This window comes from Hevea brasiliensis, chromosome 7, assembly GCF_030052815.1.
Source record: "Hevea brasiliensis isolate MT/VB/25A 57/8 chromosome 7, ASM3005281v1, whole genome shotgun sequence".
Lineage (NCBI taxonomy): Eukaryota > Viridiplantae > Streptophyta > Magnoliopsida > Malpighiales > Euphorbiaceae > Hevea > Hevea brasiliensis.
Window position 1 is genome coordinate 101,037,895 of NC_079499.1, and position 24,807 is coordinate 101,062,701.

Here is a 24,807-nt window from a genome sequence, read left to right on the forward strand (position 1 = left end):
ATATATATATATATATATATATATATATACACATATAATTAAATATAATTAACTCCGCCTAAATAGTTTACGCTTAGTCGGTCCCAAGCCCGGATAAAGGAGAAGGGTTACGGCAGGTGACAATCAGCGTAAAAATTTTGTCACACCTCATGATATGGATTCAAATGATATAAACGTTGGGCCGTCCTCTACTAACAACGCGTTACATCGGAGCCCGAGTGTAGTGAGAAATATGCAAGGGTGTAGGGCGTTCACCGAAAGCGATGCGCCTTGCCGGGACCCGGGTGTGGTGTTAAGTGAGCAAGGGTTCCCACATCATGGACGAGTGTGGGTAAAGAATTTAGTCCATATGACATATAGTGGAACAGAATATAAGATAGACATAGAAAACAACAGAAGATATCATAGAAGGAGACCAATTAGGAAAGAGCAGGATAGGAGGAGGATCAGGGTCGGCACTTGGAATGTTGGATCACTTACAGGAAAATTAATGGAGCTTGTGGATACCTTAGAAAGGAGAAGGGTGAATATTGCTTACATTCAGGAGACTAAATGGGTAGGAGAGAAAATTAAGGAAGTGGGTAATTCAGGGTACAAACTGTGGTTTACCAGAAAAGAGATAAATAAGAACGGAGTGAGCATAATCATAGACAGGACATTGAAAGACGCAGTAATAGCTATGAAAAGAGTAGGAGATAGAATTATACTAGTAAAGCTAGTACTAGAAGGAGAAACAATAAATATAGTTAGTGCTTATGCCCCACAAATAGGACCAGACAGTGAGAGTAAACAAAAGTTTTGGGAAGATATGGATGATTTAATGTAAAGCATACCGAATGAAGAGAATGTTTTCATTGGTGGAGATTTGAATAGACATGTAGGAAGTGATAGACAAGGTTATGAGAATGTTCATGGAGGTTTTGGCTTTAGTAGTCGAAATGAGGAGAGAAAAAGCATCTTGGATTTTGCTATGGCATACGACCTAATACTAGCAAATACCTACTTTATAAAAAGAGAGTCACATTTAGTGACTTTCAAAAGTGGGCAAAATAGAAGCCAAACCGACTTTCTCTTAACCAGGAAGATAAATAGAGCTCTATGCAAGGATTGCAAGGTCATTACAGGAGAGGCTTTAACAAGTCAACATCGATTGGTGGTCTTGGATGTCAAGTTTAGGAACAATTTAGTACGGTCAGAAGAAATAGTGTAGCTCTAACAAAGTGGTGGGAGTTCAAAACAGTAAAGCAAGTGAAGTTCAAAAATGAGCTTCTTGAGTCCGAAATATGGAAGCTAGATATGAAGGCCAATGATATGTGGATACAAATGGCATCAAAGATTAGCGAAGTAGCTAGAAAAGTACTTGGAGAGTCTAAAAGACATGGACCACCCTCAAAAGAGAGATGGTGGTGGAATGAGGAAGTACAAAAGGCAGTGAAGAGAAAAAGGGAATGGTATAAGAAATTACCTTAATGTGATAATAATGAGGTATATGAACAGTATAAGATAGCAAATAAAGAGGCAAAAAATGCAGTTAGTCAAGTAAGAGCGCAAGCCTTTAAAAAGTTATATGAAAAACTTGGAACTAAAGAAGGGGAGAAAGATATTTATAGATTAGCAAGGAGGAGAAAAATGAAATGTCAAGATCTTAATCAAGTTAGGTGCATTAAGGATAAAAAAGGAAAAGTGTTGGTGAAAGATGAGGAAATTAAAGAAAGATGGAGAAATTATTTTAATGATCTCTTTAATAGTAGTCAAAATGGTAATAGTGTGAATATAGACTATAGAACAATAGAAAAGAATGTGAATTATACTAAAAGGATTAGATCTTTAGAAGTAAAGGAAGTACTTAAGAGAATAAAAGTGAGTAAAGCCTGTGGACCCGATGAAATACTAATTGAAGTGTGGAAGTGTTTGGGAGATATGGGAGTGGCATGGTTAACTAAATTATTTAATAAGATTCTAAACTCAAAGAAAATGCCTGATGAATGAAGGAGGAGTATTTTAGTACCTATTTTTAAAAATAAGGGAGATATACATAGTTGCTTAAACTATAGGGGAATTAAACTCATGAGTCATACTATGAATTTGTGGGACAGAGTTGTGGAGCATCGACTATGTCATGATACTTCTATCTCTCTCAATCAATTTGGTTTTATTCCCGCTCGTTCAACTATGGAAGCGATCTTTCTCATTAGAAGCTTGATGGAGAAATATAGAGATGTGAAGAAAGATCTACACATGGTTTTTATTGATTTAGAGAAGGCTTATGATAGTGTTCCAAGAGATGTCTTATAGAATGTGTTAAAACAAAAGAGGGTATCTATTAGGTACATATAAGTGTTGAAATATATGTATGAATGAGCAACTACTATTGTGCGTACAGTGGGAGGGGACACAAGAGATTTTCCAATTTCAATTGGATTACACCAAGGATCAGCCATAAGCCCTTACCTTTTTACATTAGTTTTAGATGAATTAACGAAACATATACAAGAGAGTATTCCTTGGTGCATGATATTTGCGGATGATATTGTTCTAATAGATGAGACACGAGAAGGAGTCAGTAGAAAGTTAGAGCTTTGGAGAAGTACTCTAAAGTCAAAAGGTTTTAAGTTAAGTACAACGAAGACATAATACATGCATTGCAAATTCAGTGAAGGCCAAACGAATGATAGAGAAGGAGTTAGTTTGAATGGAGTTGTACTGTCCCAAAGTAATCACTTTAAATATCTAGGCTCAGTCCTTCAAGTAGATGGGAGATGTGAGGAGGATGTTAGTCATAGGATTAAAGCCGGATGGTTGAAGTGGAGACGTACCACGGGAGTTTTATGTGATCGTAAGATTCCCAATAAGTTGAAAGGAAAAATTACCATACAGCCATACGACCGGCTATGTTATATGGTAGTGAGTGTTGGGCACTGAAAGAGTCGTATGCGTCTAAGATAAGAGTCGCAGAAATGAGAATGTTAAGATGGATGTGTGGCCATACTATACTAGATAAAGTCCGTAATGAGAGTATTACATAAAAGGTAGGAGTGATGCCAATTGAAGATAAGTTGAGAGAAGGAAGATTGAGGTGGTTTGGTCATGTGAAAAGTAGACATACGGAGGCTCCAGTTAGATAAATAAAGTACATTAGGTTAGAGAATAGAAAGAAAAAAAGGGATAGACCTAAATTGACTTAGAGGAGAGTGGTTCAACATGACCTATAAGCATTACATATTTCTGAGGATTTAACCCAAAATCGTTTAGAGTGGAGAAAGCGAATCCATATAGCCGACTCCAAATTTTTAGGATAAAGGCTTAGTTGAGTTGAGTTGAGTTGAGTTGTATAATTAAATATAATTCATAAATTTTCCATAAAAATAAATTAATTTAAAAATCAATTTGGTTCTATTTAGTTCGATTTGAATATATAAAATTACTATTCAGTTCGATTCAATTTAACCGATTTTTTTCTCTTCAAAACCGAACCGAACCGAAATAACCGAAATTTTTATAATATAAAACCGAACCAAACCGATTAAATTTTAGAACCGAACCGATTGAATCGAATTGACTAAATTTAATTTAATTTTTCGATTCAAGCCAAAATCTGCTCACCCTAACCATAAGCATGGGCGCGGTAGGATTGATGATTTTATATTAAAAATTGAGAATTTGAAATTTAATTACAAGATTTTTTTAATTTTAATTTTGATTTTTTTATCACATTTAATTTATTTAATTTGATTTGATTAAAATTAATAGAAAAAATTTTTAAATTTTTATTTTTGTAAAATAATAAATTCAATGTTAATTTAAAATCAAATTAAATCAAAAGAAATTGCTCTATAAAAAATTGTTCTCAACTTGCTCCTCTCTCTTTATGATCTTACGATAACTTTTTGGGTTGGTGCATGCACTCAAATGCAAACAATAATTAGGAATCACAATGAATCAATGAATACTTTTGAATATTCAATTTAATCGAGTCTTATTATAATAGATTTATGTAGCTAAATTGAACTTAAAAGATAATAAATATATTTTTTTTAATTTTATGTATTGAATACCTGTTATTTAAATATGTTTATATAAATAATTAATTAAATTTTATATATTATATTTTAAAACATATATTTAAATATTTTATAAAATTATTAAATTTTTAAATATAAAATATTAATATTTAAATATATAAATTAAACATGTTGGTGAATTATTTAAGTAATTGCAATAATCGGGTTTGAATAATTTATAATAAATTTTAATTATATTTAAAATAAATTTAAATATTAAAAATGTTAATCAAATTTAAATTTATTTTTCTTTTAATACTTCCAACGGCAATCCATTGTCTTATTATTTCAGTTTTTTCTTACAATATATGAATTCTCATATACTTTGTTACTTTTTAACAACCTTAAATATATGTTTTTTATAAAAAATATCTAAGTCCAATGTTCATAGTTTTCAATTAGTTTACAATTTTAAAGTAGTTTCATATTAAATTTTGATTTTTATAAAATCTATTTGTTGTTATTTTAAATTATAATTAAGAAAATATTTTTAAAATATAGTAATCAAAGAATAATAAAATGAATTCAAAAATAAATTTAATATATTTTAATTATAATAAAAATTATTTTTTAATAATATTTAAAATAATTATTTTTTGAAAGTTTTTTCTACCTCTCTATTACGATATGGAGCACTGCCATAATTCATTTTATTATGGCTAGAAAGGAAAGTAGAAGCTAGTTGCAAGTTAGGGCTTGAAATTGAAACTGGCATAATTGGGGGGATCGCTGTCTGTCTATTTCAAGCTCCAGTTAAGAAAGGCCCACTAACGTTCACGGGCAGAACTTAGGTTAGCAATGCAGGCAGGCAGGCGGGCAGGACTGACTTTAAACTTGCACAGGAAACCACCCGTGATTTTGGTTGTCCGTTATGGAACGCTCTTTTCTCTCTTTCTAACTCTTCACATGCATATCTTTGTTCCTCAGTCTCCATTGTATTTTAATTTTTCACCCCTTTTCCCCATCTTGCCCCTTTACTTTTATCATTTTCTCCTTTTTATATTTCATGGGCGTTTGACACAAGAAAAATAAGGGATAATTATCATTTTATAATTTTTAATTTCTTTTTAATATTATTTAGATATTTAAAAAATTAAATTAATTTTTCACTCTCTTAATATTTATATATTTTAAAAATTAAATATTAATTTTAGTAGACTAAATTAATAATTACCATATATTATGATTAAAATTTATAGGATAACATTTAACATCTAATTTTATTCTTTATATCTATTAAATATAATAAATATTTATATAAAAATAATTAAATAAGATAAAAAAAAATTTAATCAATCACTATTATGTTTTTATAAAAAATGAGATTTTCAATTATTTTTTTAGATAATGCAAAATCCAAACGATACAAATAAAAATACATAGAGGTGGTATTTTTTTAATATTGTTGGATTTGGGGATTTAATTATCAATCATTTATCTATTTTGAAATTAATGTCTTTTATAGTGAAATAGAAAATAAATTACATTCTACTATATAATTTATTAATTATTAATTACATTTGCATCTATTATAAAATTTAGTTAAGAAATTGAGATATTTTGTTCCAAATATAATGGACATAAGTCAAGAAAGAGGATGGTTGGAGTAGGGATGGCATCAGGTCGGATTTTTACGGGTATCTAATACTATCGAATCATAATAGGACGAGTTTGGGTAGTATATAATCGGGTTTGGGACGGATTTGAGTTTAAAATTTAATACCCGTGATGAGTTCGTGTCGGATTCGAATTTTATATGTTAAATATCCGTTATCCGATCCCATTTGTATAAATATTTAATTAAATATAAAATTTATATTTTTTTAATAATATTTATAAAATTTTTATATTTTATTTTATATAAAATAAAATTGAAATATTTTATGAAATTATCAAATTTTTAAAATATAAATTATTAATATAAATAATTTTTTATATAAATTATTAATTAAATATATAAAATTAAACAGATTTTAATATTTTTTAAGTAATAACAATCAGGCTTGGGACAGGTTCTAATAGTTGACAATAAATTTTAATTGAATTTGAGATAGATACAAATTTTTAAAATATTAATTAAATTCGAATTTAAGTTTAAATTCAGATATAATTATTAATTTTTACAGATATTCTACCGATTATCATCGCTGGGTTAGAGAGCACAACGCAAGCAGCTTAAAGCATAATGTTATTTTATCACCCTCATCACAGACAGGAACCTATTAAATACCACTATTTTAAGGTCTCCCAATTCAATATGGTTTGCTAAGTTACAAAATACCCTGCATTTATTTAGACAATATTTAGCTGAATGGAGTTATTGCTAATATAGAGTCACTTTTATTATAAGTTGGGATTATATGATTAAATATTTATATATTTATTATTTTAATTATATTTTTTTATGTATTTTTAATATAAATACTTAATTTAAGAGTTAATAATTATATGAAAGTTAACTTCTATTAATTATATTTTGGAATAATAATTTTTAGATAAGAAGTTTTATAAAATTCATGAAATTCACTTAAATATATTTTTTGTTAGATTTGTGACTCGATATTTGAATGATACTTTTTTTTAATTAGAGAAAGAGAAATATTACTCAATAGAATAAATGGATGAATATTTCATATATAAAATATAACTTTTATTTGAGTATTATCCTTAAATTGAGTTGATTTTATAATTATATTAGAATTTGAGTAATTAACACTATAGATAATAATATTATGAAGTGATTAGTTACCTTTCAGCCCATAGAGTGAGTGACTTTATTCATTGATAAAGGAGCTCATGCTCATTATAGTTAAGATGAAAAGACTATTATCAATTATAATTGAATATATTCATTACGGTATAAATATAGTTAATGCAGTAAATATATTAGATTATATGTAATATATTTGATGCATAAATAATTTTAAATTTGTAATTATTAATTATTTTAAAAATAAATGAAAGATGACATATCATAATCTTATTTTGAGAGAATAAATTACATAAATATTATTATTTTATTATTATTTAATTTACACAAACTGCATAGGGTAAAATTTATGAGTGTTTTAAAATCACATTTTTTGGTGGAATTTTGTCAAAGCCACTGTTTTAAATGGATTAGGGAACTCAATAATTTAATATTTTAAAAATATATTCCTCCAAACCACTATATATCGATATAATTAAATAATCAACAAAATTTATAATATTTAAGTTTTTTGACTATCTTATTATTATTATTTTATTTGACAAATATTTACATTACTATTTTATTTAAAATAATTTCACTCTTTAATTATTTTCATTTCATCTATAATTAATTAAATTTCTTAAATTTTACCATTGTCATAATTTTCACTGAAATAATATAGCTTAGCAGATTAAGTGGTAAGAATGACTCCAACATGCATTCTAATTAAATCAAAATTATAATTATAAATTCTATAAACGAAGGGATATATTTTTAATTTATTTTTAAAGTCTACTGAATTTAACTATTGAATCAAACATGATTTTGAAGGAAATTCAATTACAAATTCATGGATTTTTTTTTTTCATGTTTGAATCCATGGAATCCATGGATTGTGATAGACTCCATGGATTCTAAATTCTTTCAATCCAAACATTGCCTTAATGAAAATTTGCACATAGAATTTAATTTTTAAAATTTATTTTTAATGGACCTATAAGAATAATTTATTTTATTATCCTTTAATTTTTTTTCTATTTTATTTTATTCTCCTTTAATTATTCTTCCTATTTTCTATTCACTTCTCAAAATACAAAAAAAAAAAATCATTTTTTTTTATCTGGTAAGAGGTTCAATTGCATTATTTGTCTTTAGGGCTTAGCATTCGGTTTAAATCGAACCGAATCAAACTAAATCGATAAAATTGAATTAACTGAATTATTATATTTTAAAAACCGAACCAAACCAAAACTGATTAGTTTTTAGATTTTAGTTAGTTTTTTATTTAGACTTAATTTTTTAGTTATTTAGTTTGATTTTGACATTGATTTAAACCCAATAACCATTAATCAATGAAATTAAATAATTTATACATACAATAATACATATAATACATGAATTTCCTATAAAAATAAAGTAATTTAAAAATCAATAAAATAATTTAATTCAGTTCGGTTCATTCAATTTTTTTTTCTCAAAACTAAACCAATATGGTACCAATAAAATAAGCTTAGGTTAATTGGCAGTGAAATAGAAGGAGCACACATTGCAACCTCACAACCCAACAATTTTTATTTCTTGGGTGGGTTTGATATACTTATTTCTTAGGATGTTGGCACAGGAACATCATATATATATATATATGTGTGTGTATGTGTGCGCGCGCGTATTACACATTCAATATTTATTATACGTATTGATATTTGCTACATGATAAATGAAAAATGAAGGGGGTGAGGGGTGGAGGGGGGGTGGGAAGTTGACCCCTAGGCACCTATAGTGGGGGGTCAGGGTGATTCACACCCATACTCTTCTTCAATTGTGCCCTACATCAATATTTTGGCTTAGATTTGCTACCGTTGAAATATTCATGGAAAAGCACATCTTTTTATCATCTTTTTTCTTAGTAATCAAAAGAAGATATGATATTTTTGTCCACATTCTAGATTGGTTTGTCCATTAAAGCATGAATTAGCCAATGCAAATCTATACCCATCTTATTCTGTTATCTTCTATAAATATAAATTGCTTTATGCATTGGTTTAATGGCAAAAAAGTTTGAAAATTAAGAAGTCCTTGATTTTATTTTGAATTAAAAAAAAAGAATATTTTGTGATTTAGTTTTCGTTTATTTTATAAAAAATATTTTTTTTCTTAGAAAATTGCTTCCTATATTTTTCATTCGTTATTTAGTTACAATATTAGATTAATGATATGTGTTTATGTCATATATTTATAAGTATATTTACATTATAATAAAATTATCAAAGTTTAAAAGTAGAAAATGATTTAATTTTTTTTGTGATTAGAAAAATATTTTTTGTTAACCTATTTTGCTAAGTGTCATAAATGTTAGAAAATGCAAAAATTTTATTTATTTCATAAAAATAACTTATATATGAAATATTTTATAAGAATGAAAGAATAGAATGAAAATATTTTTCATCATTTAATTATCATGTTAAATTAATATTATATGTTTATATAATACATGAAAATAAGAAGTCATTTATCTTAAAAGCAAATTAATTTTTTATTTGAAAAATAGTTTTCATTTATTCATTTTTCTGAATATTTCAAGCGTTAAAAAATATAAAAAAATATATTTTTTTAAAAAATTATTTTTAATAAAATAAATGAAATCTTAATATTTTTTTAATTTTTATAAGAGTGTAATTTTTTTTTGTGACAAGTGATTACTTTATGTTTTATCCCACTAATAATTAAAAAATATATTAATATCATTAAAAAACATTGATATGACATAATTATAATAATAAAAAATTAAAAATGATTTTAATTTTTAAATTGCATTTAATTGGGAATTAATTTAAATATTATAACCCAACTTTAGTTTTGTGATTCAATGAAAAATATTTGAATTTAAATTTTAAACTAATAAATTAAAATACTAATTTTGATCTATATTTAGCTACATAAAAATGATTGAGTTAGTTAAACTAATTACATATTAGAATTAAAATTGTTATGAAATTTTATTTATCCTAATAAAATATTATCATCAATTATTCAGATTTGATTATAATTTAACTTTAATCATGAAAAATTATATTTACAATTTTTTTATTCACTTAGTTCCAAAATAATAAAACTTAAATATTTTTTAACCAGTAAACTCAAATATCAAACTAAATAAATGATAAATTATGATATAAAGAATGTTTTTATATTTAATCAATAAATAAAATATTTTTAAATATTTTTTTATATAATAATTAAGACATAATTTAACCCAAAAGTTTGAATTTAAGTTTAATTTAACTCAAAAATCAAAAAAATTTAAAATTTAAGCTTTTTAACTTTTGAATTTAAATAAAAAAATTTACTCTACAAATAAAAAAAATTAAATTTATTGATTTTTTTATTTAAATAAAAAAATAAAAAATTTAATTCATAAATTTTAATTTTTAAATTAAATTAAATTTAAATTTAAACTTTAAAATCAAATTAAATAATAAAAATTTAAAAATAAATAAAATTAAAATTTTACAAGAAATAAGAGGCTAAATTAAATATTTTATAATATAAAAAAAGAAAATAAGAAAAAAGGGCAGAAGGGTAGTTTTGTCACGAAAAGGAAAAAGATTGTTGTTATCGGCAATGTTGTCATCAGGAGCTTTTCTGACGAAGTGTGCCAGATCAACGATTCTCTCCGACTTGAAGCCTCCTTCGCATCACCATCTCTCTCTCTCTCTCTCTCTCTCGTGTCCACTGTATATCTCTCTTTGTGTGTGTGTATGTATAATACTCACACTCGCAATCACACATGCATTATCTCTAGTATGTGATGTGAGAGTCCATCTCTTTCTACTACCAGTCTGCCTTTTGTCTCTGCAATGGCTGCTAGTGCTATTTCCTTTGACCAGGTTAGATCTCTTTCTTTGATTCTCTCTTTTTAATCTCTTTAAATTAGTTATGATAATCCTCTTTTTTCAAGTTCTGCTTTCTAATTATGCTAATGTCTTCTGAAAATTCAACTATTTCGTGCAATTATGCTATAATTTCAACTTTTGAGTTCTTTTTCTAGTAACTTTTTTCTCTGGAAGCAAGCAGATTCTATGCATTGTTTTTTTCTGGTGGATTTTCCATGAATATACGCACAAAGATTGTTAATCTACTTATTTTGGTACTATTTGGTAGTAATGTAGGGGAATTTGATTTTGAATCCAGGAAATCCCAGCTATTGTTGATGGAAATTGCGATCTATCTGTTGATGGTTCATGCTTTCAGTTAGTAAAGCCATGTTTCGATGAGGTCAACCAGCCGTGCTCTCTAGGTAATGATACTCAGTCGGATCATTCACAGTGATTCAATTCCCTAGAACCAAGTATCTATGGTTCATGAAAGTTCCTGTTTTGGAATTCAGATGTTTTGCCTCTGCTTTTTGAGAAGGCTTCGTTTCCAGTGGAAGAAAAATGTGCCTTCCAGACTGCACATGTAAGTTCCATTGTTACGGGTATTTGATTTATTAATTACTTTTTTTAGGAAGGAAAGAAGTTACTGTATTTTCTTGGTTTGAATGGAATTTGGTGTTTCGTTAGACTTGATAATGGATTCTTGCGGAAGCTAAGCAAGAAGGCAGGCTAAAGCTTTGGAGTTCCTTCACCTCTGCTGTCTCATCTATTTTTCTTGCTGACGCTTCAGGAGTTAATTTGTCAAGGCATTAGGCATTGTTCTTATCTTTGTTTTATTCTTGTGGATGTACCCTCCCACCCAAGAAAAAACTTGATAATTTCAAATTTATTTTGTGCAGCTGAACAGAAATTTTATGAATTAAACCCCAATGGTCCCACAACACTAATTTTCCGAAGGAAATACCACAATCATGCAAAAGCATTGTATTTGTTCATTTCTTTCCATTCATCTTTAAAACTGCACTTTAAAAGCTGGTAATTTTCCTGTGGAGCATCATTAATTATATTACTATGCTTCTTGTGAATCATTATTGGCTGTTAATTCATCCAAAAGAAGTAAATAAAAACCAATTCCTGTCTTTGCAAATAATAATAATAGTATGCCCCTCATCTTCCGTCATTTTTGGGCTACTGACTTAGCCTTCTATTGTCATAGAGCCATAAAGACACAAATGAATCTTTCAGAAACCCTCCATACAGTTTTGTTATCATTTATTGAGTCATTATTACATATATTCAGCAATCATATATGGGTGGATGAAATCCACCTACAAACTGTTTCTTAGGTTTTTTGCAAGATACCAAATTGGTGGTCCCATGATAAGACCAAGTGGTACAACATTGCATGAACATGCTCCAACCTGTACATCCTTTCATAATGGTCATTCACTGTTATAGATGGCGAGATAATCAATCCATTCATGTCCTTGAAAAGCCCTGTTTCCAAAGGCAAGTAGCTGGTACAAGGGTCACTGGAATCATTTTCTTCATGTTTGTGCATTTGTTTTTAATTTTTGGGATAAATCACTGTTTGTGCTCTTGGAATCTTGTGTAATTTATAACATTTTGCTCCTTGGCTTTGGGTGTAAAATCCCTGATAGGGTTTATCCTGTATAAATTTGTAATGCATTATTAGGTTTTCAACTCACATATGCAAAATAATACACGTAGATTTGACATTTCCTTACCTTATTTATGGTCTGTAGTTCTCTTACTTGACTGGTTTTTCTGTTTTGATTTTGTTGCTACTGTCATAAATTAACTGCCTTAATATTCTTGTTTTAAGAAAGCCATTGTTTAAATGCTGGTTGCATTAGGGGTTGTGGGTGAGTTTCATATTTTATAGTTCAGGTAAATCTTTTTTTTTTCTTTTTTTTAAGTTGCTCTCTCTCTCTCTCTCTCTCTCTCTCTCTCTCTAAAACATAAGCACACACAAAAGTGCACCAGAAAAGACCACAGCTAACCTTTTTTTTTTTTTTTCCTTTTCCACTTCTAGAATTGCTTTAAATGGTTATTAGCTTGAGCAAAGCATCTTTTGGGGCCATGACAATGCATTATCTCCCTATTTAACTTATTTTGCCACTTTTGCATACACTTTGCAATGCACAGTATATGGTAAACATGAAAAATGTGTTTCCTTTTGCCAATGTTCTATCTTATCGGTTTGTTTTTTTGATTGATGAGTGATCTAACCAAAAATTATAAGCTAGTAGGTGGAGATGTGCATACTAGTGTGTAAGGAAGTAATGAGCTTTATTTTTGAACAATATGGTATTAATCAATGCCACTCCTGCGTCTAGAATTGCTTTAAATGGTTGTTAGCTTGAGCAAAGCATCTTTTTGGGTCATGACAATGCATTATCTCCCTATTGAACTTATTTTGCCACTTCTGCTTACACTTTGCAATGCAGTGTATGGTAAACATGAACAATGTGTTTCCTTTTGCCAATGTTCTATCTTATTGGTTTGTTTTTTTGATTGATGAGTGATCTAACAAAAAATTATAAGCTAGTAGGCGGAGATGTGCATACTAGCGTGTAAGGAAGTAATGAGCTTTATTTTTGAACAATATGGTATTACTCAATGCCACTCCTGCTTATATGCTTAATAGAACCACACTTTACACAGTATACACTTGCAACCATATAATAGCAACAAGTGGCCGTGGCCACTACAAATTGGCAAACAGAAACGGCGAATAAAAAAAATAAAGTTCACAACCAGGTCTGATACAATGTTATCAATTCTAAAATTTTAATTAGTTGATGGAGATGTCTATGCTATATAAGGCCACATCAAAACCGATATGGGATTACACTTTGATTATTTGTCCAACCTTTTACTTATGGTTACTTGGCTTGGTCATTCCTAGTTTAAATACCGTACAGACAAGATTTCTTTGACATTGATCCTCACTTTTCAACTTACCTCTATCATTCTGTTATTTCATATTTGCTCTAGACAAAGATTGAATGGGCATTTAGGAGTTAATCAAAACTTTTATGTTTATGCCTTTTGTTTTCCTCTCTATTTTGCAGGGCCAAGATATCTATAGTATTTCAATGTTGTCTGAGGAAGACAAAACCAATCCAAAATGTACATCCCAGCTAGCTCTTTTAAGCTTTGTAGAACTTCCTGTTTCACCAAAAAAGCAGATGTGCTTGGATCCTCAACTGAATTGTGATAACTTCATTGGTTCACAAATGGAAAATGCAGATGCTTATTCGCCATGCATTGTGGATATAGATATTGAGATGAAAAATTTTGAAAAAAAAAAATCCAATAATGAAGCTGTTGGAAGTATAAAAAGCGAAGGTTTGCTAACTGTAAGTCCATCTTCCTTATTGTGTAATTTACAGCCTTGAATAGTTCTTCATATGTGATATACATCAAATTTAAGCAACAGAAGACCAAAACATTGTCTGGAAATGGTTTGTTTGATAATAGTGCTCAGTGATTTTTCCTTGCAGTTTTCAGTTTTTATCTGTATTTGTGCTAGTATTTTTTAATGGATTGCATCATTTGTAGGGGGTACTGCAGAGACAAGCAAGCTTAAAAACATGTGGAAGACTCATGCAACTATTTACAAATCATGGCTCAACTTTACTGAAGTTGATTTCTAAAGGTGTATAAGCAATTAAGCATATTCTATTAGCATACTGCTGTGTGTCTAATCTGGATATGTTGGAATAATTTGGCAGAGAAACTTCTTTTAACAAATCCAAGGAATATGTCACTTATGCTGAATCCCTGTTTTCAAAGAGATGCCTTTTTTTTTTTTTGCATTCCTCACAATTTCTCATTACTCCTGGCATTAACTTGTTATCTGTATCAAAGACATCATATTGGAAGCCTTCTTATCAAAAATCATGTTGGAAGTATTTACTGTTTCCCACAATTTTGATTGCTATTATATAGATAGATTGTATTTACAACTACTAAATAAAGGCTTTTTCATGGTTTTTGTTTAACAGATAAGTCATTCAATGAGAGAGTTTATGATACACCAAATAACAGATGGAGAAAGTATAAGCGTGCGGCATCATTTGATTCAAGAAAAGTTGTTCTTCTCTTCTCAATCTTGTAAGTACTTGCATCACAAGCAAATTAGAGAGTTGAATTGCCTTATTTTTGGTTCTGCCTAAATGTCTTATTGTTGTTACTGTTTTGCTCCAGTTCAATATTTCATTAATTTGACTAGGCTTTTCTATGCCTACTATCTTTAAATGAAAGCATGCATTTACTAGTGATAAACTGTAGGGTTAGCAATTATAACGTTTTTTATAATTGGCTGAATGTGCATGTGCTGCAATTGATATCAAGTTGTCTTTAATCTCAATTGATTAAGATGGATTTCAGTTGAAGATATGTTTATGAAAGGCGGGATTTTAACATATGGTTGAAATATTTAATTAGCGATTTAGAGAGATGTTTGTATGAGGGATTAGGACTACATCACTTTTCAAATGTCTGTATGTGTATTGTTTAATCCTATAAAATACTAGAGGAAAAGGAACGGTAATTTAACGAATCATTAAGGAAAGAAAAGATTGTGAAGATCAATTGCAATTTCACTTGCCAGCTAATGAAAGTTCATATGAGGCTCGGTTGAATCGATTCATTTTCATTATGTTTTAATCAAATCATGCTTCACGTGATTAGAGCACCTTGCTTCATTTTCTAAAATAACAGTTATGAAGCTTTAACTATGCATGATCCTGAGTTTATACGTTATGTATATCATCTGGCATCACTAGCACTTCTACAACTTGCTGTTGCATATCAGAGGACAAAGTATAGGATAAGGCAGTAGTAGTTTTGGTTGTTAAGAGAATTAGTAGAGTTGTTGTAATTGGCAGGAAACGGATTAGGTGGTTATAAAAGTTGTTGGGAGGTTAGGGATAACTACCTGCAGTAGCTGAGGTAGTTACTGAGCTATTGTATAAGCTCAGAAGTCATTCTGAAATCATTAGAAAGAAAATAATCTTTCTCTTCTCTATCTCTATCTCTATCTTCTCTATTTCTGTCTCTCTCTAATCTCTTCTTTCTAATTCGTCTAAACTTCTGTTAGGGTACCCTAACACTTGCATATGCTATATCCCAAACTAAGTCCATCATAGGTTATTGCACATTCTATGGCTGAAGCAAGGATTGCTATGGTTGAAGCAAAGGTGTGTCTGCTAAGATGTCAAAGTAGGATAGAAACTACCGGGCTATAAAGCCTGGGAGCAGTAATAATAAGCAATTGTGACACAAAAAGGCGCTGAATTTTTTCACTTTCATAAATCAACTTACCGTCTTTACTTTTTTGATGCAGGTCAAGTTTGGGGACACTGATATTAATATATCTGACTCTTAGAGTTAGGCAGACTGCTGATGGTTTTGTTAATGTCTAACAATTGTTGCCTTCTCTGCCTTTTTGATTTGCTTGAACTCACTCATCTGAAGTTGTTCCTGAGAACTGCTGTAGAAGTTCCCTTTGGTGCCCTTCACTTTGTTACATTAATTTCCCCCGTTCTGTATATAAGTCGTAGATCCCAATTCTAGCTGATGCTTTAGGGCTTGTAACAATTAAAATGAATTTTATTTTATTTTTTAATTGTTTCTGTGGCTTCCAAATTGTTGAATTTGGTTTTTCCTTAAGATGCTTAGGTGTTCTGGGGACGCAACAAATTCTAACAATGGCAGAAGTAATAGACCACATGGGATGCAGGGCATTTGCCTTTCTAAGAAATGTGAAAGGGTCCTCATTAGAGTTAATTTCACACGTAGCACCTCAAGTAATTGTATCAATATCCATTAACTATAATTTATATCATAAAAATTTCTGAATTTTAATTTGAGTATTAATAAAATTTTTGTGATATACTATTATTGGTTCTAAGTTAAGTAATGGCTAAATTTTATTTATTATTCCTCAATTTTGATAAATATATTATAGATTTTTTTCAACTTTAATTTATTTTATAAAAAAATTTAAACTTTAATCTAATATATAAATAATTTCAATACAAAATATACTAAATAATAATTAAGATAAGATATATTATTTTGTTAAAATAATAATATGTTATTAATTTTTTTTTTCTTACATTAAAAGAAAATTAAAGGAATTAAGATAAATTAGACTTATATTATTCGATATTAACCTAAAATTGAATTAAAAAAATAATATGTAAAAGTAATATTTTATATGATAAATTAAATAATTAATTAGATATAAATATTTGTAAAAATGTTAGACTATAAAATTTTAAATATTTATGTCTAATTAATTTTTATTTATATGTAAAAATTTTTATTTTGATTTAATTTATTTGTTTATATGTAAAAATTTTATTTTAAATAAATAAAAATTTTAAATTTTAAATTGATTATAAAATTAGAAAAATTTAATTTGAGGGACAACAATTAAAACTTAACCATAAATTAATTTAAAAATTTATACTAACAAATTATAAAAAATTTAAATTAAAATTTAAAAATTTTTATAATGGAAATTAAAGTTGAAGTTTGGTGTTAATATAACCGCCTAAACTATGGGTGGAATTAACCCGTCTCGGTTAGCAATCGTCTTTTTTTTTTATTATCATTATTATTATTATTATTTTGAAGTACACTTGGCTTCACTAAAATTCAGATTATGCGGTCCTTTCTTAGTGCTTGTGTGTTTTCTCCTACTAATTTCTTTTCTGCTGTCGTTACTTTTGTAGTATGCTGTTAGATGGTCCTAAGTCCTAGCATGACTCTTTTATTTTGTTTTTAACCTTTTTTTTTTTTTTAATTTTTATAGGGTATATTAGATAATCTTATATTTTTTTAGCTGGTGAATAAGATAATAGAGATTCAAATTTGAATTTACTTGGTGAGTGATATACTTTAAATTTAAGTTTGTCTGATGAATGATATACTTTTAATGAATGATATATTTTTAAATTACTGAATCACTTTTAAATTATTGAATCAAGTCAAATTATATAGTATATATTATTTTTTTTATAAAAAAAGTGAAAAATTATTAAGTGCTCATTTTCAAGATTTATGAGCATTCAATGAGTAAACTACAAGTCAAAGCAAATCCTTTCTAGATTTGAATCAATTCAAATTGTTATGCTTATGATTCAGCATTTATATCACGAATTGTGAATTTGATGGTGGCATTTTTTCAAGGAGTGCTCAAGAAAGAAGGGCAAGGGTAGAAGAGAGTAGGGTCGGCCATGGCTGAATTGGATCTGAAATTAGATCGAAATCAACCAGTCAAATTTGGGATCAAAATTGTTAATAGTTCTTGGTTCAATTCAGATTGAAATCGCCTAAAAGGGTCGATTGTAGTCTTCCTCATTGGGGAGAAGCTAAAAATACCCCAAAATTATTATTTAAAATTAAATAAAGCCCCCTAAAAATTACAAGCTAGACGAACAAACGAAATAATTTAAAAATGGCCGACCGAACTTGAGAACACTAAAAATTGAATTGCATAAAATTCTTAAATGCCAAAATAAAATCATAAAATAATATATTAAATCCAAATATCCGAAAATACAATAAAAAGAAAATTTCAGGTATTACAGTTTTCCTACCTTGAGTTTATCAATGCCATTGTACAACTTTTCCACAACATGCTCCTCAATGGTCTTCTCAATTGAAAGATCACTTAACTCTATAAACTTGGATAGGGCAATAAATGCTACTTTAAAAAAAAAAAAAAAAAAAAACTAAGGGGATCAAGTAATATGATTGAATTTGATCTTTATATAATAATTGCTTTTTTAAATTTGGTGATAGCTTCCACTTCTTTTTTCAATCTTTAAATCGGTGAAAATTTATGAATTGTATTTTTTTTATTCTATAAAAAATTATTAGAAAAATTATTTCTAAAATTATAAAAATCAAAAAGCTAATGAAATAAAAGAAAATTATAAAACGTACCATCAACTAACTACCGAGCGTAGTAGTTTGGTAGTTAATTTGTTAAGATGATTTTATCCTATCCCGACTGGACATCACACATTAGCATAATGATTAAATATTATTTCTATTTAAAAATGCAATAGAAGGCGATTACGTGTTGTCTAATGATTAACCGTCATACTTGGAAAGCTCTAAATTTTTACAATTAAAAAAAAAGTAGTGTGTCAACGGTTATAATCAAACATACTTTTGGCGAATAAATTTCAATAAAAATCTCTAAACTTGTATGGATATATCATTACAATCCTTCAACTTTAAAATATAATATAAAATATTTCAACTTTTACATAATAAAATTCCTATAATTTCTAATTACTAATTTTTTAATTAAATGTTGATGTGGCAGCTCCAGCATAACGCTTAATTAGCATTTATATCTCTTCTTTTATGCAAAGTGTAAAATTATTCTTTTTACAAATTAAAAATTATTCTCTCTACGGGGAGAAAAAATATTCAATTTACACATTACTTGATAGAGAAAAAAGAAACACTAACTAAACACTAAGCTGAAACTGTCCAGGCCAGCTTCTAATTCGAAAACAGATAATTGGAGGTTAGAGAAATTTTACTACATAAAATTTGAAAGTTGTTAAAATTTTATATTGAAAGACTATAATGTTCCAACTATATAAATTCATGACCGATTGCTAAAATTTATCCTACTTTTGGCACATAAGGGAAAAATATTCATTTAATAAAATAAGCCATTTTTTTAATTTAGTCATTATATATTTTTTCTATTTCATTTTCTAAATTCTTTTTTTTTTTTTTATTACAACCCACTGGGACTGAAACCATCTTGGAACCAGGTCCTACGGTTCAAGTTCACGTTCCCCTACGGAACTGGCCGAGAATCAGCGCATGGCTGATCCTAAAAGAGGGGGTTTAGGCTCTTCAATTACAGAGTAATAAAAATTTTCCAATTGCATAATGGATAACTGAAAATTGTCCTTCTATGGCAATTAAAAAAAAGAAAAAGAATATTGTTCAAGAATAAATCACAAAGAAGAAAGAAGTTTCAGCGAAAATAAAATAAAATAAAATGAAAAACAAAACGAATGAAACACATCAAGTGTCGATTTACCATCTTGTGGATTTCTGCCCTCAGAAACTGGAAACCTGATGGCATATTGAACAAATAGCATCAGTCTGTTGCAAATATGTTCTTGATCTCAGAGCAGTTCTTGTCAAAATCACCATTCCTCATGTATTTTAATTCCAATTGGGGGTATAACTGAGTATTGAAAGTGCTTCAATTTCTATCTTTTCTTATACAGTATCTCTTAACATGCGCAACCTCCTCCTTGCTGCTCACTCTGGGATGAATTCACAGTGGGCTTAAGGTTCACATCAACCATGTCTTCTTGTTTGGTTGAAGAAAGTGTTTCCATTCCCGGCAAGGCAGACGCAATTTTCCGGAATAAAGGCTGCGATTCATATTCTCAAATCAAGCCAGAATCTATAAAATGTGAACCAAAACAAAGGGAAAAGAAAATGCCATAGCTACATCATCTAGTGAGGGGCCAAGCAAACTGCATAAGACCATCACTATTATTGCAATGTTATTTCCCCTAAAAGATCAGAGCAACTTAATCATATTATTAATTTGGAAAATAGATTTTTACCTTAATATTGAACCCTGCTTTTGCACTAGTTTCTATAAACATCACTCCAAACTCTTTTGCCTTGTTATCTCCTTCCTCTATAGATACTTGCCTGTTAAATCAATAAAATAACATGATAAAAAACAATACAACAGATTGTTTCAAAGTAAATCCAGAATGTACTAATAGAATGAAACATTGAACAATTAAAAAAAAAGAAAAAGAAAACAGAGATTGGAAAAAGAAAAACAACAATATCAGAAAGCATGTTAGTGTCCTAGTGATATTTTGAGGATATCTAGCCATTCATCTCTCACTCCTAAATAAGAGTTTATATATATAAAACAGAAGGAAACTCATGAAGCAGAGGAAAGTAGAATTGCTATCACAGGCACTTGGGTTTCGTTGTCACACACAAATGCCATTCTTTAAAATCATGATTCAGCATCTTATTTTCATCAGTTTAATTCTTACCTTTTATCAACAAGATCAGTTTTGTTCCCAACAAGGACAATAATAACATCACTGCCTCGTTCTGTTCGTACCTCCTCAATCCACTTAGAAGTGTTCAAAAATGATTGCCTATCTGCAAGGGTTACAGTTCGGTGACAAATTTAACAAGTTTAAATGCATGGAACATGCTAAATTTCAGCCTTTCTGACAAGTTGTTACTACTACCATCCCAAAAGTATAATAAATCAAAATAAAAATACACATTTATACAAACACCTCCATAGACATAAACGGATACATGAGAGGAATCTCCATGCACATGATTGTCAATAATTTTTCTTAATTATTTTTTAAAGCATCAGTTATAATTTTATGTTAAAACACCTTTGAGAGACAATGTTTCCTTTCTGTTTTAGTGCTAAAGACAAATCAATAGCTTTGTTGTTCTGATAGATGTTAAAACACATGTATGTAAAACCATTCTGTTATCCCTTATATTACAAGATCAAAATGATTAAAAGAAACTAAGAAGGAAACGTGTGTTGAGCTAAGACAACTCACTGGCCACATCAAAGACAATTACAGCAACAGAAGAATCTCTGATATAGCTTGGTATGAGACTCCTAAATCTCTCTTGCCCAGCAGTATCCCTATGAAAACAGGATAGAAATTTCAAAAACCAGAACTGCGGGAACAAAATGGAAAGACATACATCATAAGAACCAAGGTAACATAACATTCATTTATGAAACTGCATGAGAAAGCTTTAATAGATGTTCATTGCCAACAAACATGATTGATCTTGACTTCAGAAAAACAATTTACCTTGGCGCAAGGGTGTTTCATCTTGGAAAAGTATTATAATAAAAATGAAATACCCTACAGACAACAGTACAGCTCTGTGATCAATGTCAGGCTTGTTAGATTGTAATAATTGGTTGATCTAAGTATACATTAGTATTTTGACGTAGGCTGTCAAGGCAAAGAGAAGCAACGGCATATTCTTGATAAAAAATGTAAAAAAGGAAAAATGCAAGAAAAAAAAAAACAACTCCATTTGTTTGGCAGAAAATATTTTTCAAAAAAAAACATTTTACACATTTTTTTGTTATTGGGACGTCTAAGAACATTGGTCAATAAAAAATGTTTTTCTGGCCAAAATGAAAATAGAATCTGATTTCAAAAATAGCAGTCATTTTCTGACCTATAGCCATTAATTTACTGATTATGTTTGGTGACAGCCACCGGTCACTTGTTATTTTGAGTATTGCAACCAAATCAAAAAAACTTAAGTCAATTGGGAAATATTATTCATATAAAAGTTATTTCCCACAAAATAAACAGAGACTAAAGTGAACTACATTTGCATGAGCATAACTACTATCACCCTCGGCCTCTTCCATACAAAACACGATTTTAACCACTTTGACATTTTCTCCCCATTTTTTTTTTTGTGCTGAATGCACAATCCTGGGCGTTGGCAGGCAACTAATAAGACTAGCAATCACAATAAAATCAAGAGAATTGCCCTGATAAAGATACAAATAAAAGTCTACAAGAGATTCTCCAAAATATAATTAAAAAGGTATGAGAAAAGGTCATACCAAAGCTGCAAACGAACGGTTCGATCTTCAAGGTACATTGTTTTGGACAAAAAATCAATCCCAATGGTAGCCTGCAATTCTCAATAAATTAAAGAAAGAAAGAAAACAAATAAACAGCTCCCTAAAATAGATCTAAACCATACTATTTTAGTGGGCTCGATGATCTGTGTCACGTATCTAAAGATCCAGTAAACAGGCAAAACTCCCCAATAAAAAAACTATTATTCATTCAAGATCCATCTAAATCAGTTCCATTCCTCAATTTGCTCAAATCAAAATTAAATCAGAACAAAGTTCTCAAATAACAAACAAGAAGAATTCAAACAAAAAAAAAAAGGAAAGGAAAAACATAGAGAGAATTGAGAAACAATTGACAAATAAAAGAAGAAATGACCTGGTAAGTGGTGTCGAATTTATCGTACATGAAGCGAGTGATGATGCTCGTTTTGCCTACAGATTGATCACCCAAGAACACCAGCTTGTATTTAGCCAGTGGAGACACTGTCGCCATTTTTTAGATCTGAATCTCAAAGAATTTCTCTCCCAAGAATGGCATAAGCAGCACGCAGATTTGAAACTTTTGAGTTCATTCCATTTATATGCGGGCGACGAGAAACCGCCAACCCCGACGACACGGCTCAGTCAAAACGGCTTTGGGTTTTATTTTATTTATTTTTTATTTAAAGAAATTTGGACTATCCGACTTTTTTTTTTTATAATTTTTATAATCTGTCTTTGTATTATAATTCGTTTTTATTATTAATTTATTATTAAAAAAATTTTAATTTTAATTTTAATTTTATTTCATAAAAATTCTTTCTTTTTACCTATTTCAAAGAATCTTCTAATCTAAAAGCTTGTTATTATATATTAAACAAATTTTTTATATAATAAAATTAAAATTTAAATTTTTTTTAATAATAAATTAAAGTTAATAAATAATAATAAAATACGAGATAAAATTAAAGTATAAATGTGTATGAGAAAAATTATTTTTATTTTATTATTTGTTTTATAGAAAATGATTTATTTATCAAAATTTTTTTAAGAATTTTTTTTATTTGGTTGTAATATTGAAAACTAAAATAATTTTTTTATTTAAAATGCATTGAAAGATGTTAATTTTTTTTTTAATTTATAATACTAACAAAATATTTGAATTATAAAAAATTAATTTTTTTATTATTTAATATGAGAAAATATATAAAAATGATAATTTGTGTTAGTCATCACTGATCTTTGATGACAAGCGATAGTAGTCGATAATCAATACCATGAGTGGACAAATAAACTAATAAACATATGTTGATGTCATGAATTTATTATTTTTTATATATTATAACAAAATTAGTTAAATTAAAAAAAAACTTCCATTTAAAAATTAAAAAATTATTTTCTTTAAAAATTACTTAATTTTCACTTTTATCATAAAAATATCCAATAATTTTATCATAACCTACAATCAAATGTAGACTTGAAAAATTGTACACTAATAATAACTTATTATTATTATTATTATTATTATTATTATTATTACTATTATTATTATTATTATTATTACTCTCTCTTGTTTTGATATTAGATAAATTACAATTAAATATAAATATTTATAAAAATAAATAAATTTCTCTATTTTTAATTTAAAATAAACGATCCTTCAATTTTTATTTTTTCAATGAAGTCCTATCATTAAAAGTTAACTAATTTTCTATTAATTAAAGTGATAAAATAATAAAAAATATAGAATAAATTGCAACTTATGTCACACCTTACCCCTCTGTAAGGCATAACATGATCTCGTAGAATACATAATAAACTACCGCACTTCACCTATCGATAACTCATTAAGTATCCTACAAGGGATTTTAAAACAATTTTCTTACTTTTTATAAGTGGTGAGCATTTCTAAATAGATATTAAAATATTTAATTAAAGTTAGAAACTAGTTAAAATTTTTGGCCCATTTTATTTTTTCGCAAATTTTATAAAAATTTTGGCAGATTGCCGTCTGTATTTTGAGAAAACAGTTCTTCAAATTCTTGTAAAAAGCACTTCCAATTATTTATTTCAACCACTTCTTCAAATTCACAATCAATCTCAACCAATTTCTCAAGTTTCAAAATTCAACAATCCTCATTTCTCAATTTCCAAAAATTTAGTAATTATCAAGATATTGTCAATCAATTTCATTCATTCATATTTCATTAAAGATAAATAATTTATATATATATCATACTAAAAATTTACATTAGGAAAATTCAAACTAAAATTTATTACAAACTTTGTACAAGCTGCTCAAGATCAATTTTACATATCCATACAATTACGTGAATTATATACATCAAAATAAATATTTACAATGAGGGTATAACTTATACCCGATATAACTTCAAGGTAAGTCGCTCCACAATCCTCAGCAGCTCACTCTGCTGCTCCTCTAGTCTCTAAATCTGCGACAGCAATAACAACCATTGCTGAGTACTAGGA

General features: G+C 28.4%; 2 protein-coding genes across 3 annotated transcripts; one reads left to right on the top strand and one right to left on the bottom strand.

Annotated features, from left to right (window-relative positions):
* The first annotated feature begins 10,372 nt into the window (after positions 1-10,372).
* LOC110634672 (uncharacterized) lies at positions 10,373-16,294 on the top strand. 2 transcript variants are annotated; one of them, XM_058150324.1, is made up of 8 exons: positions 10,391-10,640; positions 10,945-11,050; positions 11,141-11,211; positions 13,727-13,784; positions 13,905-14,014; positions 14,217-14,313; positions 14,663-14,771; positions 16,006-16,294. In XM_058150324.1, the coding sequence occupies exons 1-8, from the start codon at positions 10,611-10,613 to the stop codon at positions 16,082-16,084; spliced, it is 660 nt and encodes a 219-aa protein (XP_058006307.1). In that variant the 5' UTR covers positions 10,391-10,610; the 3' UTR covers positions 16,085-16,294. The 2 variants fall into 2 exon arrangements, with proteins under 2 accessions (XP_058006306.1, XP_058006307.1); XM_058150323.1 differs by having other exon boundaries at positions 10,373-10,640; positions 13,727-14,014.
* Positions 16,295-19,557: 3,263 nt separating this feature from the next.
* LOC110639366 (ras-related protein RABH1e) lies at positions 19,558-22,973 on the bottom strand. The gene is made up of 6 exons (XM_021790283.2): positions 22,715-22,973; positions 22,321-22,391; positions 21,278-21,366; positions 20,738-20,849; positions 20,285-20,375; positions 19,558-20,086 (listed from the first exon to the last, which is right to left on the bottom strand). Exons 1-6 carry the CDS (start codon positions 22,829-22,831, stop codon positions 19,943-19,945), a joined length of 624 nt encoding a protein of 207 aa, XP_021645975.1. The 5' UTR covers positions 22,832-22,973; the 3' UTR covers positions 19,558-19,942.
* Positions 22,974-24,807: the final 1,834 nt, after the last annotated feature.